This window comes from Alligator mississippiensis, chromosome 6 (genome assembly GCF_030867095.1).
Source record: "Alligator mississippiensis isolate rAllMis1 chromosome 6, rAllMis1, whole genome shotgun sequence".
NCBI classification, from domain to species: Eukaryota; Metazoa; Chordata; order Crocodylia; family Alligatoridae; genus Alligator; species Alligator mississippiensis.
Window position 1 is genome coordinate 75,331,893 of NC_081829.1, and position 20,694 is coordinate 75,352,586.

Sequence of the window (20,694 nt, forward strand, 5' to 3'; positions counted from 1 at the left end):
TTTTAGAGAGCAGTCCTGTTTACGCAGGAAGTACAATCCGAGCTAAGGATTTAGGAACAGTGGGGTTCACTACAATAAAAAGTCTGTTATGCTAAATTGGCGTGTGGTGAGGTCTTGTTTTTCTCTGTACTGAAATTTCTCAAGGACTTCATAGAGAGTGTTGCATCTTCCCTCGCAAATGCTATGTTTTTGATCCAAAGAAGACACTTGAATGCAAACTGGCCAGTGAGCTTATGATGATTTTTAATCATATGCTTGACAGTTTGTCCACGTAGCTCGATGTCTTTAGGTCTTGCAGGGCAGGCAGCATCATTCTTACTTGCATAATTCATATAGCTATCAAACAGCCTCTTACGCAAGGAAAAAAAGGGAGGGTTATGGTACAGCCAGCCTGCTTAAACCACAAACAAAGTCTCTCTCTAGGTACTCAGCAACAAGCCACGTAATATTTAAGCTGTATTGATTTATACAGTGAGGAAAGGGAAGAAGATATTTGGTCCTGCCTGAGCACATTGTATTGCTCCATGCATGATTAAAGCTGCAGAAATTACAAATAGGGACGTGCCTAAATTGCTGTTTCACATATTTCGCAGAAACTGTGAAAAACCGTGTTGTCCACAATCACTGGGAAATCTGGCAATGGCCACAATTTCCTGTGAAATCAACCCCCCAAAAAGCAGTAGTGAGGTAGACTAAGTGAAGGCATCCTCTGCCAATCAGCGGTGAGGGGTGGGGCCACCACAAAATGCCTCTGAAATCAGCTCTGCACGTTGTAACTGGGCTGCAAAAAACCCGTTGTCATACTGTAACTTAAGCCCCTAATTATAAACACAAACATCCTGAGGCTCCTGGTTTATGGTACCCACTGCAACCAGGAGACTGCGTTCTCTTTCTCCACCTGAGTGGTGGGCAAAACAGTGAAAATCAGCAACAGGCGATAAGTGCAGCCCTTACTTGGATTCGCCTACATGTCAACTCTTAATAGCAACAAAAAGCACTTGTCTAAATGTATGATTTATATAGGAAAGTACATAATAGATTTTATAATAATATTTAAAAAATCTTATGATCTGGAATGTCAAAAGGCTTGGAGGCAGCTGAATGCTTGTCTACCTAATTAATTCACACTTCTTGGCTGTACAAGACTGGGCTGCAGTTCTGACAAGAATAGATGGTTTCATGAGCTTTTCTCAGACATTTTTTCACAGTATTATTTTAAGTTCTGTTTTTGGTCCTGGTTTACAAATAAACCATGTGGAAATAGGGAAAACATATCTAGACATTTTTATTTGACATTTTAAGTGAGGAGTTAGCTAGGTTGGTTCCAGTTTCTTTTAAAATGGTTTGCTACATAGAAAGACACTAATGTTACTCCAAGTTTGGCTGATAATAGTCAATTGGCTTTTATCTAAAATGATTCAAGGAAATATTTCGATTGGTGATGTTATGGCAAGACCTCAGTACCACATTTTCCTCATCTTCATTGCTTTATATAAGATTTAGAACATTATTATATCTTCATGATGAAAAATGTGAGATAATCTAGGATGGTGGTCCTCAAGGCACATACACTAACAGATTTAAAGCTTTTTAATCTTTTGCACATACTTTTTGTGATGGTACATTGGGCCTTTCCCTCCCTCTGTGCTTAATTCTGTCACACTGTAATTACCTGCTTCTTGTTCAATTGTATTCATACTAATGGAAACTGAAGCTTTGGTAAACTGTTTAGAATCAAATGCTTGCTGAAGAATGTAATGTGTTTCTATAATTTCTTTTTTATTTTATTAATTACTTAAAAAAAAAACACTTTACTTTTAAGGTCACGCACACCTAACAGATTTTAATATTGCAACAATAATCAGAGATGGTGAAAGAGCAACAGCGTTAGCTGGAACCAAGCCATATATGGGTAAGATATAATGATCATTCATTATTTCCATATTTTACTTTTGAAGCATGCTCACCATTTGCAATCTCTGATTTGCGTCCAATATCGAGAACATTTTGATATATGTGAATTATTCCCCCTAAAAAAGTTCTTCATGATCCCACTGCTTGTGAGCAGCCTCCTCCCAATGCCCCAGTATTGTCATTGACTTCTGTTGTTCTTGTCCTAACTTGGAACCTATTCCCGAGAGCTGCTGAGTTTGTTCAGTTTCTCTTGACTTTGTTAAGGGCTGGGGAAATTCAAAACTCTGTGATCAAAAGGTTTAGTTTCTTATTTGTCATGGAAAGTCCCATCTGTGCCTTGAACAGGGACCTGGACTACATGATCTCCCAAAGTGCCTGTCAGCCCTGCTTTCCTATGATCCTATTATTAATGTATAACAATAATTATGGTCGACAAAGTTCTTTGGGTGAATCTGATATCTTTTGGTAGACCAGCCCAGCCTCTGGCTTCTTTACTTTTCATTCCATCCAGGAAGAGCACACACCAACTGCTGACACTTCCTTAGCCTGACGAAGGGTTTTTGAACTCGAAAGCTTGCTTCCAACTATTTAAGTTGGTCTAATAAAAGATATCAGATTCACCCAAAGAACCTTGTCTGCCTATGTCCTTAGACGAACGTGGCTACAACCTACACCCCTGTAACAATAATTATAGCATCCATAAACTAACTTTTTCACAAAACATGCAGCTGAAATGGGAATAGATCCTGCAGGCAGTGTATAAGATGTTGTTTTCTTGTCTTTCTATATAGCTCCAGAGATTTTTCACTCCTTTGTGAATGGTGGGACTGGCTACTCCTTTGAAGTTGATTGGTGGTCATTGGGAGTGATGGCATATGAACTTCTTCGTGGATGGGTGTGGTATTTTTCTTGTCTAATATTCTAGTGATTTCAGAAGATTGTTTTCCCCCTAATGGTCTTCAAAGAAAATAACAGCCTTTATATTTTCATATTTCGATTTTCTTTCTTCAGAGGCCCTACGACATCCACTCCAGTAACCCTGTAGAGTCTTTAATTCAACTCTTCAGTACTGTGAGTGTTCAGTATATAGCAACATGGTCAAAGGAAATGATTGCTTTATTAAGAAAGGTAAATATTGTTTCTTTAGTGTAATTTCAATTGTGTGTTAACTACATGTGTAGGGCTAATTGGGAACTGTCCATTTCTTTCAAAGTAATACCAACTAACCAAACACTGAGATGGAGTCCCCTCTCTATCAGTTCAGTGGTTAGCACAATTTAATTGCTGTGAGGTATCCTTTGATTAGTCATTTGTTTCTTTAATAGGATGATTATCCCTCTTCTCTTCTGTCTGTTAGCAAATGAGGAGTGGTCCTTGATTGGTTTAAGTGCTACAATCAAATGGTTATGTAGGTTAAAATAGCTTTAACATATATGGAAATGGATTCCTTCCAGTACTCTGGGAGTTGTAGCCGATTGCTGAAATAACTACCTTTCACCACAGAATGACTACAGCATTAAATATATAGGTGTTTGGCAATCCTGCTGTGATAATGTCTTCTCTCTTCAGTTCTGCAGCATCAAAGAATCTGCTTTTGGTCTCTAAGTTATGAGAAATGGGTTTGTTTGTTTCTTGTCTTTGTGCTTTTTTCTGGAGAGGGGGAGTTACTCTGACATTTTCATTTTATTGCTTATATCTAAGCAGCAAGTGTTGGGTTTGGAGCTGATGTTGACTTTCTAGCTTATTAAAGGATTCCAAAACAGTGGCTGATGAAAAGAGTACAAAAGAGATATATATACTGCTGACAGCAAAGAAGTGATTCCAATATAAGTTAATGTTGGGTGGAAAATTTACATAATTAGATTTTATTTTAACGAAAAGCAGAATTGTTAGTTATTAGTGCAATACAAGTTTCTCAGCAAGACACAAACGCCACCTACTGGGGTAACTTGGAGAATACAAGCTTTTTAAAGAGAAGGGTATGTATAGCATTAAAGATCTGTGAGCAGAAACACCAATATGTCCCACCTCTGCCCCCAGCCACCAAGCAACCAGTAATCAAATGCTTTCTCTTTATAGCCCTCCATGGGACATTACCCCTTCAACAGACCCAATTTTTTTCAGTAGTGGGTCACTAATAGTTATGTGCACCTAAAACCATTATTAAGTTCAATGTAAGTTTCTCATTGGCCCTTCACAAATACAAGTGGGAGCCATATATGAGGGAAAAATATGGATACAGTAGGTGATTTACAGCTCTAGCAAGCTACCGCCAGTCATTAGCTCTGCAACTGTTCTGCAGCACAAATAGGCTATAAATGATAACGCAACATGGCATACTGATGTTATTGCTTTTTGGGGAGCTGAGGACACTGCTCATTCTGCAGCCACCCAAACCATGCCACAAAAGTAATCATTGTAAACACAGCTTTGAAAATAGTACTGTATAGATGCAGTTCTGCATGTAGCTTGAACTTATGGTAAAGGTGTTAAGATCAAAGGGTTTCAGTCAGTCCATTGTAAAGAGAGGGCTAAGGTATACATAGCATTGTGGTGTGAACTAATTTCAGGTGTTCAGTGATCATCATTAGAAAATGGCATTTACATGTTGTAAGTGATGTAAGGGATGGTACAGCATTACTTAGGTAAACCATATCACAGTGTTACTTAGGTAAACTATATCACTTAGCATTACTGAAGTGTACTACATATCAAAGGACATCACTTGAAATATGTCATTTAATTTACTTTCAGATGGTAAATGAATGCCCACGTTTTAAAGATGACAACTTTATGGAGTGAAAAGTGGCTTAAGTGACCACTTCATGGATCACCAGGCATTCATTCTCAAGCAGAGAGTCCTTCATAAAATGCTAAGTCAGGGATGGCCAACCTGTGGCATGGGCAGCCTGTGTGTGTGGCATGTGACAGATCAGGGAGGGGACAGGCAGCACAGCAAAGGACAGGGAAGGAAGCAGAAGGCAGAGCAGGAGATCAGGCCAGGAGCATAGAACAGGGGACAAAAAACAAAGCAGCTAATCAGACAGAGGAAGGGGATCGGAGTGACATTCAGGGAGAGTGCAGGTCTAATTTGTGGAACTACTGCCAAGTCGGTTGACTCCTACTGTGCTAAACAAACTGGTACTCAATACCTCGAGTATGCTTTACACCGAACACTTAAAATAGAGATTGAATAGAGGTGATTCTTCTATGCAAAAACCTTCTGTGCAGGTTTTACTGCATAGGCATTTATACATTGAGGGCATTTTGCGTATTGTTTTACCCATATATTGGAAGACCAAAGAATAAGAAATGCATAAGCAGTGCTGCTGAGAACATAGTGAGGAATCTTGTGTGCTTTTACCAGAATCAACCCACCCAATGTGATGTGGGTTTATAACATTGCAAGTCAAATATGCAGGAGCATTTTCTCAGTCACAATGAATGATCTAATAATTAAATTACCATTACCAAGGTAAGGCTTTCATCCCCCAGGAGCTCTGCTCTATTGTGGTGGTATCATGATCATAAGCGTTACGTTTTTGGCTTTCTTAAAACAAGATGCCACCTAAATGTTATTGCTGTAGTTTACACAAACATCCAGAAGTCCAGATGCTTATCCGAATAACTTACTCACAAAACTGAATTAGAATGCTGAATATTACAGCATTATCTCCCTGTGCTGTCACCTTCTGCATGGGAAAAACGCTGAATGCAAATGTTATCTTTTCCCGAAGTGCTATGTATAATTGCCCTGCTTAGAATGCATTGGTGCCTTACTGAAATGGGATTTATTTTTAAAAGGGGAAAAACCCACCAGCTCTAGCCTGGCGTTCTGTAGCATTATTGATATGACTAGCCCATCAGCCATAAACACTTTCAGACCCTAAGCTAGATAGGACTGAAAGCATTTACTGCTATGATTACACAGTACTTGCCATTGGACCATGTTTTCATATATTGGACCTTGTTTTCTCATATTGATACATTTGCCTAACTTTAACTGCTTAGATTCAGATTTTTTTGCCAGTCATCTGCCTCAAGCTGACTTCTTTGAAAATTTTTTAGGCAGAGCTCTTTCTTTGCTTATGTTTGCTACTGTATTGTTTATACTTCAGCTCAGAACAAGAGTTTCTCTACAGTGGCTGCTCTGGGCTATTGCAGACCAGCTGGGTATTAGTCTGAGTAAGACAAAGAGTACAGGAAAGACCATTTCCTTGCTTGTAGTTGTAGAGAAATCTTCCTGATTCAAATGCAAAGAAGACAGAAGACGGACTCGGAGGGGCAGGGAGGCAAATAGTCTGGAGCAACATGCCTTAAAGGTTGGCAGAAATGGGGCTGGAAGTTCATAGAGGAATGGGGAATTAGCATAAGGTATGGAGTGTGGGAGTGGGCTAAGACTGGATGAAGAGACAGAAGAGTTTAGAAATAGCTGGACAAGGAAACTTGGACTGGGAGCAGGTGGTGTAGGTGAAAGGAGTTGAGAGGATGGGGAAATAAATCCAATGAGGATTCTGGGCATGGGGGAGAACTGGGACTGGCTGGGTAAAGAGACTGATATGTGGGGATGACACAGATACACACACTGGATGAGAAGCATGGAGCAAAACCTGGGACTGGGAACCAGTGTGGACAGGGAATGTGCACTGGGTGGCACAAACACAGGCAAGGGTGAGAAAGAAACAGAGATTGGCTGAGGAGCCAGAAGAGGGGTAAGCAGGACAGTGTGGACTAGGGCACTGGAAACAAGAAACTAGAGGCTGTGGATGCTCAGTGAAGACTGAATCTGGGAGTGGGGGAAAACTGAGACTGGAAGGGTAGGACTGGAATGGGAGGAAACACCTCAGGAAAAGAGACATAATAGTTAAGTTATCCTAAAACTCAGGTCCTAAGTGGTTTAAACTAGGGCTAGGGACAGACATTACACATAAAACAGTTTACGTGATCAGAAACTGGTTTACACCTGTAACAGAACAGACATTCATTGCTCATAAACCAGCTTGAAAATGGCTGAACTGGTTTGAGATAAACCTGGTTGAATGTAGTATCAGGCTTAATTGATTTGGCTCAAACCAGTTTATGCAAAGTCTGTCTCAGACCCCTTGCTGGTTTAACTTAAATCAGACTCCTCCAGCATCCCAGCATGCTCTCTGGGCTGGGTGGAGCTCTGCTCCAGTGAGCTGGGCTGGCCCCTCCCCTCTGCTCTCTAGCTGGAAAAGGGGCAGGGCGTGGACAGATGCAAGCCTGCCAAGGCCCCTGAGGCAAATTCCTCCCTTTGTCCCCACCCCCCACCCTCCACTGGCAAACCCTGGGGACCGCAGCTGGGGTTTGCCAGCCCCAGCCACAACTCCACGTCTTTCCTGCAGCCAGGCAGGGATGGGATTAATTCCTTCCTCTGTCCCTGCACTCCCCCAGAACCCCTGGGGGTTTGGCTGCAGTGTCTGTGGCTTGCCTGCAGCAGGGATGCACCTGTGAGCCCAGAGCTAAGACCTGCAGGACCAGACAGAGAGGTGGGAACTGTTTGCAAAGACCTGACAATCATTGCAGATGCTAGAGATGTAGTTAAGGGAAGTTGCAGATACCAGAATGTGTAAAAACTGGGTATACCTAAACAAAGTCTTTCTGAATGCCTGGCTGTAAGGAGACACTCTGCCCTCAGGATTAGTAAAACCAATTCTTGTCTTCCTGGTTTACATTTGAAGTTAGACTAAGTTGTGTATGCTGTGTTTTACCGGGCTGTATCTTAGCTTAGGGGAAGATTTTTGGTAGTTCCCTGTTATATGCTTTGCAAATTGCTGTGTTCAATACATGTTTGCTTCAGAGAGAGGACTTTTTCTCCATTCCCACTCTTCAGTCTGGCAACAGCTGCCTCCCCCCCCAGCTGGTAGCTGGCATCCTGCATATTGTGCTAGCCCTGGGCTGGTGCCTGGCCATGCCCCCTTCACTCCAGCAGGCAGGGTTGAGAGCCTTGGAGGGCATCTCTCTTCCCTCCCCTTTGGCAGTGGCTGCCAGGCATGCTCTAGCGCCCCCCAGCTTCTGGCTTGAGCCACTGCAGGCATATGGCTGCATTTCCTGATTTAACAGCATGTCTGTCCATTTATTAATCAGTTTAAGCTGCACAGCTTAGACTAACCTGCAAAGAGTGAATCAATTCAGGCTCGGGCTTTTTGAATGTCTGTCCCAAGCCTAGGAGCCCAAATTTAGTAAATACTTTTGATTTTAATCTCCGTGTTTCAGTTGGTCATTTGAAAAATGGGGGGCTATCACGTCCAATCACAGATACTGTAGTGATGCTCTCCATAGAAAAGGAAATATTTCTTAATTCAGAGTGGGGTTTGAATTGCGTACTGCAAACAGGGCAGGATCCACCCATTGAGCAATGAGGAAAAAACAAAATATTGGGTAGCTGCTTATTAACTGCCCACTGAATGAGGCATGGTAGGAAGATCTGTATGTGATCACCTAATGATGACTAATGAGTGTGAAGGAACATTGCACTCTAAACTTTTGACTGATGGATTTTGCAACTTTAATGATGGTTGATGGTTTTTTCAGTACTTTTTTTTGTGTATACTGAGGTCAGTGTTACCCTGGAAGGGAATTGTGTTTGTAAATTATCTTGTAGTTTAGGGCGGAAGGCAGACCTTTTTCAATCCAGACCTTCCCTCACTGCAGTACATGTCATTTCAGCTGTTGACAGTGAACCCGGAGCATCGGTTTTCCAGTCTAACGGACATCCAGACCTCATCCTACTTATCCAGTGTCATCTGGGATGATGTCTGTGAGAAGAAGGTGGAGGCTGGTTTTGTTCCTAATGTAAGTAATGAGGAATGATTTAATGAGTTTTTTGTTTTATCTTATGAAGTATAGTTTTATGTAGTGCTGTGGGTTTCCATGGCAGAGGTAGTTCCTAAATGTGCAGGTTGAGATGCACTTTTTGCATGAGTCAGAGAGTTAATATCTTTGTCCCATTCTAACAGAAAGGCCGTCTGCATTGTGATCCCACCTTCGAGCTGGAAGAGATGATCCTGGAATCAAGACCCCTGCATAAAAAGAAAAAAAGACTTGCAAAGAACAAGTCCAGGGATAACAGCAAGGACAGCTCACAGTCAGTAAGTGCAGCTTTGCTTAGTGGGCCACAACAGTGGGCCACAGGGCGAAGAACCAATTTTGTTTTACTTTGATTTGTTGCAGAAACAGTTACTTTGCAAAATGCCTTCTCATACATATTTACTCCAATAAAAATGCTCAGCCTTGTAGACTGACTATCTGAAAGCTGAATTCTCCTCTTCCCTGGCAGATCACTTCTTTGCTATTTTGTTCTCTCTAACATGAGATCTGGGGGGGGGAGGGAAATCCAGAGATAGTGGATGAGAGAGATCTGTTATACAGATATATTTCTTTTTTTTAATCACATAAGGCACATTTTCATTTAAAATGTCCTGTTAGGTCCTGTTTCTTTTGTTACATTGGCTTCACACTCCATTCAATTTTGCAGAGCTAATCTCAACTCATCCCCATGTTAGTGAAAAGAAAACTGAATTCTTAATAAATTCAAGTGTATTCCATTCAGATATATCACTGACAAAACTGAATATGACGAAGCCTTCCCATATAGCAGAGTAAGAATCCCGCAGTTTCACTATGCTGCATCTTGTACTGTCTGTTTCTGTCTGTTAGTAGCCATTATCAGTTTACTTTGGCAGCCCAAACAATACAAGATCCCATGCTATCACATCAATAATCATATTTATTCACAGGCATAACTACTCTTTTCAAATAGATTCTTCCTGGATGCAACTCCTGACCCTGTATTATCAGCTCTTTGCAAAAAGCAGGAGGCTCTAAAACAGTCAGTCATAAAAAGGTTCCCAAGTCTCTTCCATAAATACCCATAAATTTAACCTAAAATCATGCTATGGACTTTTTATTGCCTGCCTCAGCTTTGTTGTTGAAAAGGAAGCAAATATTTAGGAAGCATCAGTTCTTTCAAAAACCTAGGTTAGATAGTGGATACAAATCATTTTCATCCCAGGAATCAGAGTTCACACAAAATTCAAATTCCTGATGAAAAGAATATGGTAGAATTCATTCTCTCAGTGATGGATGTTTCCCCTGAAAAAAACAAATCACATCATTGAACCCAATAGCTGGATGATCTGTGGGAAAGCCCAGTATTTGTGTGGTATTTTCACATTGGAATTGTCATGCATTTTCAGATCTAAATGGAGACATGCGCATTCTCAATAGCTGATCAACAGCTGCAATGCTCTTTGCACCTTAGTTTCAGAGTACTAAAATAGGGCACATTTTTAAGTCCTTTATTTAAAAGGATGCCAATTATCTTACAAACAAAGAGCATTAGGAAATAGCTGTTAGAATTCTGCTTGCCTTGTTGGCTGAGTCAATTAGCAGCAATAGATCATTTCCTCCCTCAGCAGTTGCTAGCATTACAATCAATGAAGGTTACTGTAAAAGACTGGAAGAATAATTCAGGAAGCTCAAAAACAAAACCAGAATAAGCAAACTTAAAATAACTTTCAGAGATTTTCATTACTAAGGAAGTTTGAGGCACACTGTGTCAGGATGTTTCATGATTTGCAGCACAAGAGCGCACAATATTGTGCTGATTTGCAGCACAATAACTCACTTTTCATAGTTCTCAGGGCTGTAATGGATGGAAAAGTTGTCCTGAACCTGGGATCCTTTACTCCCTGTGCATATCAACTCCACATATGATATGCATGCATATATACTATATGCAGAGAGAGAGGGAGGGAGAGAGTGCGAGCAAGCTTTTAAAGTATTATGGAATCCTTTAAGATTAAGTTACCTTGGTGAAATTTTCCCCTGGGTATAGGACAATTTAAAAGTCCGCGTACCTCATAAATCCTGCATAAATTCTGTTCGTGTAGGCCACCTGCACCAGACTGCATTTCATTGGATTGCTCATATAGTAAAGGCCTATAAAGATTAAATGTGTTTCAGGAAAATTACTGCAGAAGTAAAAACAGGATACTGAGGAAAAACACCTAAGAAATGAAGATGCAAGCTTAATTTAGGTTGAAATTCCTGGTAGCCAAGTGTATGATATGAACATATAACTTGGCAGAACAATACTGCAGAAAACACAAGGATATAAATGTGCTGGATTCTCATATGTATGATCCGTTTGTTCCTTTTTACTCAGGAAAATGACTATCTCCAGGAATGCCTTGAAGCTATCCAGCAAGACTTTGTCATTTTTAACAGAGAGAAGTGAGTGAGGGGGTATGTTTTTAGAAGAAAAGAGTGTGTTTTGATTTGTTTTGTTTTTACTTAGCTGTTTTGGGATTTACAAGAATGAAATATTGTTCCTGGAAGCTGGAAATGTGAATATCATGCCACAAGCCCAGTTCTAATTTACTGATTTCACTAAAGTAGGTTTATTGATTAAAACTTCTTACTTAGAAGAGATAGCTAAAAAAATCCAGAAAGTTTCACTGATTATTAAATGGTCTGATAAAATCAAGTATACGGTACACAGAAGGTGCTGACAGAAGTGACATATGTCACGCTATTGACCTCTTGAAAGTGCTCTACAGCCAGGCCCTGACAGAAGTGCACAGCTGCAGAGCACTTTAAAAGTGTCCAATAGCATGACAAATTAACTGTCATTTAAAGAGGGTTCAGATGAAGGTGCTCCAAAGCAGAGCATCTTCATTAACTTCTATCTGTCCCTGCACATGATCCCCAGTGCTGTCTGCAGGATGAGAGGAGGGAGAAGGGAAGGGAGGAAGCTAAGGGCTGGGGTTTACCCAGTCTGCGCTGGAAGGGCAGGTGGATTGTAGCCCTCCACCTTGGAGCTGGGAATGGGGGACAGAGCTAGTGGGGAGAGGCTACAGACAGGCAGTTCCTCCTGGATCAGCTCCAAAGTGGAGCTTGATCACCCCCCCCCCCAACCCAACAGCAAACATCTGTTGGATCGGGGGGGGAGAGGGGGTTGGCTCTAACACATGGCATCTTCTGTGAAGTGCCATGAATTGGAGCAGAGAGCTGCACATCTGTCAGTGCCCAGAGAGAGATGGGGATAGTTTTGGGAATATTGCCAGCAGATTGAGGGAAGTGATTATTCTCCTCTCTTCAGCACTGGTGAGGCCCCATCTAGAGAAGAAAAGACTGGGGGAAGATTTTGTCATAGCCTTTAACTACCTGAAGGGTGGTTCAAAAGAGGATGAAGCTAGACGGCTCTCAGCGGTGGCAGATAACAGAATGAGGAGCAATGGTCTCAAGTTCCAGCAAGGGAAGTTTAGGTTAGATATTAGGAAAAAAACTCTCTCACTAGTAGGGTAGTAAAACACTGGAACATGTTACCCAGAGAGGTTGTGGAATCTCTATTCTTGGAGGTTTTTAAGACCCAGGTAGGCAAAGGCTTGGCTGGGGTGATATAATTAGGGATGGTCCTGCTTTGAGCAGGGGGTTGGACTAGATGACTTCCTGAGGTCCTTTCCAACCTTAATTTTCTATGATTCTGTGATTAGAATATCTAGAAGATTCAGGAGTAAATTTATAATCCTCTCCCATCCCTTTATAATCCCCTCCCAACTGTGTTCTTTGAGAATACTGTGCTGAAAGTGAAAAAAATATAGTAAATTGCTCTCCAGGCTCTACAGTGGGTGAATAAAAACACTAGAATCGAAAAGTGGCTTCTTCCTGTTGGGTGGCATTTTTGCTGTTCAATGAAACAAATTAATGGAACTGTCTATGCCCTTATATTTAAAACAAAAGCTGTACTGTTCATGATTTGTTTATGCTATAAAAACAAGATTATAGTTCAAAGGCAACACCTTATATAGAAATGTTAGGATATGTTAGAACAACCTCAAGTATATACAAGTAGTGCTAAAGTGATATTGTAACCATGATAGTCCAGGAATTATGCTAGAGACAAGAGTTTTTTGGGTTGATATATTTTACTGGACTAATTGCACAGTTGGGATAGAGAAGCCTCTTTCAAGTATACAAAAAATATAGACAACTTCATTCTGCATTTGTTTCAATGGCATTTCAGCCATTACCAAGAATGATATACCTTTGTATGCTAAATATATAATTTTTTCAAAATGGGACCCTCCTCCCATTTAGGTGGTATCTAGTCTCAGCTCCTCTAGCTTTGTGGGAAGGGTATGGTTTTCATGAGTCCCTGGTACTTGGAGGAATCCTATAATGTGTTTCCTATATTCTGGACAGGCTGAAGAAGAGTCAAGAACAGATGAATGAGTCTGTTTCTCCTCCTGAAACTACTGATGAAGCTGAGACAGAAGCTGAGTCTGAGAATTCCAATTTAAATATGTGCAGCTCAGTATGCTCTTCTACAGGCAGCAGCTAGGACTACAGCTTCAAGGCAAAGGGCCAGAAGTCCATGCGTCTCTTGAATAAATCATTCTCAGGTTGCATTGATTACTATGTGCTGTATGCCGAGTACTTCAATTAAAAAAAAAGTCACAGAATCAATATCCTAAAGCTGTAGCAGAGCAGATAGTTCTTTAAGAACTGACTTCATGGGTTAAACTGATTGCCAGTTCTCAAACACTGGATACTTACTATGGGGAAAGATATGTGCTATGCAACATATCTATCTATCTTGGAGAAAAAGTTCAATTTCTTTCTTGTTTCTTTTTAAATGGCAGATCACTGACTCAAAGTGTAGAGTAGTAAGATAACATACCAGATCTTTGGATACAAATCGAGGAGCATGTGGTGCAAGTGTGTGCGTGAGTGTGCGTGCGTGTAAGGGAGGATTGCAGAGATCATGCAAGTTTCACATTTGCAGTCCCACAGTGCAGAGACTTCAGTATATAGGACTGGTCCCTTGTGTAAATTAGAGCAGTCCAAGGGCTTCTCTAATTTATGACAAGTGTAAACAGCCTCAAGAGATTGAAGAGCAGAGGATCATGCAGGATAAGCCACAACCCTGTTCCTTTAGCCTTATCCAGAAGCATACTGCCAACTCACTACAACCACATCCTTCTGGGGCTGGACATTAGTTTTACAAACAGGGTCTGTTAACAGTGTGAAACAAAGCAGCAGCACAAGACCAGGGAATCTGGCCTCAAATATTTAATCTATTCTTGTGGCTATCCCTGTTCCAAGGAAATGGACAACTGCAAGCAAAGGAATCACAAGCAACAAAGATTTTCTCAACTCATTGAGGTTAGTAGGGCATAACTTGTATTGGACTTACAGTTTTATTGGAGCCGTATATAGTGGGTAGCCATAAAATGCTGCTCAGTTATGGACGAAAGAGGGGGATATGTTTAACCCTTCTCTTTATTCTAAGTGTAAAGTAAAAGTATTGTACATAAACTACTGGGACCTGTCTTAGCTTCTCATTAAGACAGGCGTTCTTTTAATTTTTCTCCAGCTGTGGATATTGCCTTTCTCATTGTTCCAGAAGCCTTTTCTATGTTAGTGGCTTAATCTACTACAGAGTGGCTTTAGGTTGCTATTACTGTAATAGTACCAAATCAGTTCTATTATATCCTGCAATTATTGTGGTGTACATAGATCTCATAGCTGCATTGACCTATCCAAATCAATTTGTTACCAGACATTAAAAGAGGTTGCCAAGTTTGCATCACTGTTGTATATTCATGGAGCAAAATGGGTGTAGAATGTTTTTAACAGATGTAGACTCTTTCAAGGCAATTTCTGCTGTCTCACTGTATAGTTTTCAATTTCCATGAATGAAATACAAAAGGTATAGCTGGTATAGAGCAATTTTATATGTTAGATGACAAGACATACTTACCTTCCCACAGTTTTATGTGGAAGTTAGTAAGTGGTAAAAATTGTGCAGAACCAAATTTTCATAAAAATCTTTAAAAATGAGTTCAAGTGTGCAGGCACAACTTGTAGGGAAAAAAGCCAAAGCTTTTATACCAGTTGCACAGTTATTTTTAGGATGCAGCCAGGTAAATGGCTTGTCCTGTTAGTAAATAAACTGTAGAAGATGATAGTTCTTGCTAGAGTCATGAACATCCACATTCCATCATACACAGAACAAATCAGAGCTGTGAGAGCTTGAATAGGCCCTTACCCTGGAGCCAGCTCATTACAGATAATGAACACTGACCAACTATGTTAATGTTCCTAGATGTTACTATCCACTACTCCTGCTCTAATGGCAGACTGAAGTAGGGAACTGGCATAAGTCTAAATAAAAACTTCCCTCCTCCCTACAGCTGCAGAAGAACATTTATATCCCCATCTTTGAGTCACAAACTTCATTAAAACAAAAGAGAGTTTCCTTTTCCTCCTGCCCTTGAGAAACAGGCAAATGAGTTTAAAGACTTGTAATGTTGTCTTGATCCAAGCCATAGTTTGCTTTAATCTCTCTCTGTTTCCCTCCGATTCCTCCTGGGGAAAGGGAAAAATAAGATAGAACATTTTTAGAGAATCAAACCCAACAATAATCAGCCCTCCCTTTTCAAAATAGCAACTCTTGACTCATCCCTATTCAGACCACTGAATTAGAATGCTCCTCATTTTAGTACTGGAGATGGACTCTTTCTTGCATTTGAATAAAAAAAATCTGATAAACTCTGATGTAAATAGATGTGAACATACCTCTCAACCTGCCAAGATTCAAATGGGGAACACATGGATCAAAGATACAAAATGAAGGACACAAAATTGTCTGTGAAGGAAACAAACATTTTGAGATTTATTCTGTTGGTATAAGTGGCTTTTTCAGAAGCCTCAGTTTCCTTCCTCTTTATTGCTCATGTAAATAATTTTCAACAATAGAAGTGATGGGACATTAAAATTGTGAGGAACATGGGTTGTGTTGAGACTGGATGAGTACCTGTGAGATGTGGAGGCACTCCTAACAAGTGAATGTCAGCAACCTCTCAGTTAAAGAGGATCTCTGTCATTCTCATCAGAATGTATATAATAGAAAATGCAGTATAACATTCACTGCTGTCTTTGGGGCATGATGTCAATAGTCCCTGAAGTCCAAGTTGCAGTGAATAGGGATGAAATGTTTGTTTCTCGGTTTATTTTTCTTTGTCTATTGTTCATTTACTTCCTGTTTTTGTCGCTTACTTTGCCATGCCAATTCAGCAGAATGTCCTCAGCAGTACTGAACATAGACCAGCAAAGCTAAATGAGGGCATCTCATTATCAAGGCTTCTAGGATCAAATCATTAGGGGCCAAATCTGGCTGCTTGAAGGCACTACTGAAGTGCAAGATATTATTTCCTAAGGAAACAAGAATTGGAAAACTTGTTCACACATGATTTCTGCCTCACCTACCTGTATTTCTAAGTCTTAATCTATAAGAAGCAAACAACAACATGACAACAAGAGACTTTTAGAATCATTGTACTGTGCATTAGAAACACCAGGAGTACAATATAATTCAAGTACTCATTTTCATCTTAAATAATGCATGCAAATGTACCTCACTAATACCAATCTGGGGAATAGGTTTTATTGATGCCTATTTATGCATATTCCCCAGAGAAGAGATAACAAGAATATGGTAACCGCACAAAGACAAATGGTAAGACATGGATGAAGATTTGCTTTGTTGTTAAAGAAAAAAAGATGGGTTTCTTAATATAATGGGCCAGATTCATCTGTGATGTAACTTCATTGAATGTGGCTGTTTTATATTTGTGTGTTTATATTTGCTTTGAGAGAAAATGTGTGAAAGGATGTTAGACTTTATACACTTCAGCATACTGTACCAGTTCTCCTCTCTGATGTTTATGGGGTACACAGCGTTTGAGGTGTGGTAGGCTTTATAATAAATATATTGTGAAAATTTTAATGCTGCCTCTTTACTTGACTAGGCTGCATTGTCCTGGTTCCTATGTTCCTTTGATGAGTCTTTGATTCAAACTGTGGACAAAGTGAGCATGACCCAATGCCCATTAAAATCTGAGTCCTTTTACTAACTTTATTGGGTATTAGATCAGACCTTGTTTGTCTCAGTTTATTTTATTCATGTCCTGTGCAAAACTGTATTTGATACATATAAAACTTTTGAGGGCAATAGGATTTTTTCTCTGTTCACCTATTTAATTCATGCCATTTTCCTAACACAACCATTTAACAAGTTTTATTTCTTTGGGGTTCAGGAGTTTAATGCACAGTCTGTGATTTAGTAAATTCCCGTATTTTTTAAGTTTAGATTTGTCTCTTATTTATCGCCAAGGCCCACAATGTGTACAAGCAAGTAGGAGAAGAATACAGACTCCCAGTTCTGGCAGCCAGCAAATATTTACTACCTTGAGAGACACTGAAGTCACGTATTCTAACCCTAATGCTAGAAGAAATTATTCTTAGACCTACTGGGGTACTAGGAAAATGGAGATCACATGTTTTACACATGTTTTCTAGGATCTCTGTGGTGTAAGAAGATTTAACATCTGTGACTATGGTTATAGCACAATCCTGAATTTCTTAAATCTCATTAAAAATCCACTGAAGTCAGTGTGAATTTTGGAGTACAGCAAAGAGGAGATAAACAGTAAGTGAACAGTAAAAGCCTACTAGTGGAAACACTCTTAAAGTGGAACTTTATTTGAAATAAAGTATGAAACGAAGTATACCACACACATCTGATTATACTAGTAACAAAAATAAAATTAAACATGTACTTTGCCCAATCCAAAGTGTGAAACGGATGACTTTAAGCTATTTTAAAACTCAATTTTAATTTGTTAATGAGTTTTTTCCTGTTTTTAAAAAACAATGTTGGTTTGATTATTTATGAACTATTTCTCTTTTTACAGTAGGTCTCTCTGTTTTTCAGCCTGATCTTGCATTTGGTCCACAAGCAAATTCATGGTGAATTTCATGAAAGACAATAGTTATAAATTTTCATAGTGTAGGGTTTGACATAAATTAATGACAATTTTTGCTGTCTTTTATTCCTGAGTACCACAGTACTGAACTTGACCTGCCAAAAAAAATTCAAATATTGTCTGTATTAATAATTCACTGTAGAATGGTTTTCTACAATGTCTTTTTGGTTTTCCACTGCCCTTGTAATGTCATTTGTATTCTGTTACTCTCAAGTCCTTGCTATAATATAAATAACATTTTTTTCTTTGTTACATTACAAATTTCTGAAAATATTTAAAAAAACCTGTTTCATTGAACTCAGCTGACTTCACTGGGGATTTTGCACATGAAAGGAATGCAGAACCAGGCCTTAATGGTTCCTTTGTTACCAATTACTTATTGGTCTATTTTTTGCCACAGAGCAAACAAAGGTAATAAAATAAAAGGTAGAAACATGTATGACAAACTTGATTTAGGACAGTGCTGAAATCCTGCTGCCTTGCAGGTTACTTTAAAAAAAATCATACCAGTATAAATCAGATCTGTAAGTATATCCTTGTATTTTATGTTAATACATTTCTGTAATTTTTATTGCATGAAAAGAGTACCATATTATACAAAAAAAAAAAATTAAGTTATGGCAATATATTTGTGTTTTTGCAGATACTGCCAAGAAGCCATTGCATTTGTGGCATAATAAATGTGTATTTTTAAAATACCTGAAATATTTAAAGTCATTTCTAGGTTTGTTGATCAATAGAAGCAAATTAAAGTCTGAAAAAAGGCCAGGTAGTGGTCATGTTCCTTGTTTACATAGTCAAAGGCTGACAATTTTTAGGAATTAGGTACAATAGCCAGAACATATGATACATCTGTTACATACCCTTTATTAGGCTCATGAAAAATCTAGAGACCTAGGCAACATCATTTTTACATCCATTTACTGTCCCCATGGGTAATCCATATATTAAGAATATGGAATCTGATAAATACATGCAATGATAAATATATGCAATTATATTCTCCATATTGGTACTTTGGTCACTCATCCAGAATTCAAGGAGTATTATCTGCCTAATTTAAAAATACCACAACTGCCTTTATAGCATATACAGAATATTAGGAGGATATCCTCAGAATGTATGGCTCAAATAAACACTGCAGTATTCCATAACACATGCAAAAGGCATTTTATTTCTTCAAGAAAATATGTGGTTCTGTTTCTGGAAAAAATGGATTCAAACTTGTTCCAGGCAAACATAAGGCTAAGGCACTGAAAGCCATTGTATAGGTTACAAGCAATGGTTGCCCACTATAATTACCACCACTTGTTCCCACACATCTGTAAGGTAAGTGGGAGAAGGTAGCCAAAATATGCCTTGGAACCTGAGTTAGACCCTTCTTCACCATCATCTCCAATGTTCACTCACTCTCACTAGCTGGTGAGTAGGCAATCCATAGCAATTGTTCATCTGCATTAGTGGATCAGGAGACCATACCAGCTCAGGGAAGAGGAAAGAGCTGACCAGGCATTTTCAAATGATTCCAGCTTCCCCATTCTTATTTACATTCTCCTTGTGCTGCATCGTGCCTTTGGAGTCTAGACAGTTTGAGACAAAGATATGCATTTTCCAGACACCAAGCAGCATGATTCCCAGCTGGAGATTTAACAAACACTCAGAGGGGCAATAAGGCGCTTGAGATCATCTATATTCATGTTGTATCCGGTAGTGGCTTGAAAGCTAGGGGCATGTATCACTATGTGGAGGATTCGGAGAAAATGGAGAGGCAGAGCAAGGTCACAGAGTGCTCTGTATGGCCTATATCCCTTTGAGCAGACCTTTCACATTTCTGCTTCCTCTCAGGATTTCTGCCCAGTTTTCTAGCCATTCACATTCAGGAGGTGAAACATTACGACTTTGCCAGCAGATTTATGTATCATTTAAGAAGCACTTGAAGGTTCAATATCTTTTTAAGCTCCTACACCACAAAACATACCCCAACCACAAATGCGATTTAAATGGCCCATCAATTCTGAAACCCCTTGTGTGTTCTGAAACAGAGTCCAAAATGTCATGCACAATGTCTAGAAAACCATGCAGGTGCAGGTTAGTATTTTAAATTGCCAGGAGAATTCAACAAGTACACATGCCCACAAATGCTGAATCTTCCCAGGACCCTCAGATTGTACAAAAGACAACCAGCACAAAAGGAACTGCAAAATCCTGTCCCTCTCCATTCTCTAATCAAACAGTCTACAGGCCATGAACATAGAGGCCAAGATACTTTACCATATCAAAATGTCTCACATGAGTCAGAGCTTCCTTAAATCTTTTGTTTTCACCTAAACAATCCTGTTCCAACAATGGAGTTGTCAGTATTTACAAGGTGAGGGTTGGGTAGCGGTCAAATGATTTTAGATCTCAACTGGCCAAGCAGAGGTCCCCTGACAATTTTGCCTACATAGGACAGGATAGATCAGAAGACTTATGGCAACAGAGTGATCAGAAACAGGCCCAGGGCCTTCTAGCTACAGCCAGGCAACCAGGGTCTATAAGGTCCGGGCTTACACTACAAGGGCCCTGATTGCCCCCTGAATCAGGCTTTTATTACCTGGCCAATTCTTTATTTGTACAGCACTAGCACTTACAAGCTCCAGTCATTGACTAGGATTGCATTGTTCTTGACACTGTGCAAATACAGAATAAGAGATAGATTGTACATTTCCTGGGGTAGAGATTAAGTAAAGATAGGAGATGACAGGTGGATACAAACATATGAGGGAACACAGAAATAATGTGGCTATGCTACTCAGAATGAGAGGTCATGGTCTCCTTACATCAGCTCCCTTACAGCGGTCAAATATACAGCAAAAACTGTGTTAAAGGGCACTTTATCAGCTGGAAAACTCTAAACTCTACTAACCAGCATCCAAGGGACGTG

General features: G+C 39.7%; 1 protein-coding gene across 4 annotated transcripts in view; it reads left to right on the forward strand.

Annotated features, from left to right (window-relative positions):
* STK32C (serine/threonine kinase 32C) overlaps window positions 1–18,469 on the forward strand; it is a 277,360-nt gene extending 258,891 nt beyond the window's left edge. For 3 of the 4 annotated variants that reach the window (XM_014611373.3, XM_019482915.2, XM_019482916.2), the window contains 7 exons: window positions 1,823–1,912; window positions 2,706–2,809; window positions 2,926–3,042; window positions 8,605–8,730; window positions 8,895–9,026; window positions 11,105–11,172; window positions 13,144–18,469. In XM_014611373.3, the coding sequence (XP_014466859.2) occupies window positions 1,823–1,912; window positions 2,706–2,809; window positions 2,926–3,042; window positions 8,605–8,730; window positions 8,895–9,026; window positions 11,105–11,172; window positions 13,144–13,282 (776 nt within the window). In that variant the 3' untranslated portion in view covers window positions 13,283–18,469. Of the gene's footprint in view, window positions 1–1,822; window positions 1,913–2,705; window positions 2,810–2,925; window positions 3,043–8,604; window positions 8,731–8,894; window positions 9,027–11,104; window positions 11,185–13,143 lie in introns of all 4 variants that reach the window. The other variant, XM_019482914.2, reaches the window with a different exon arrangement.
* The last annotated feature ends 2,225 nt before the right edge of the window (window positions 18,470–20,694 follow it).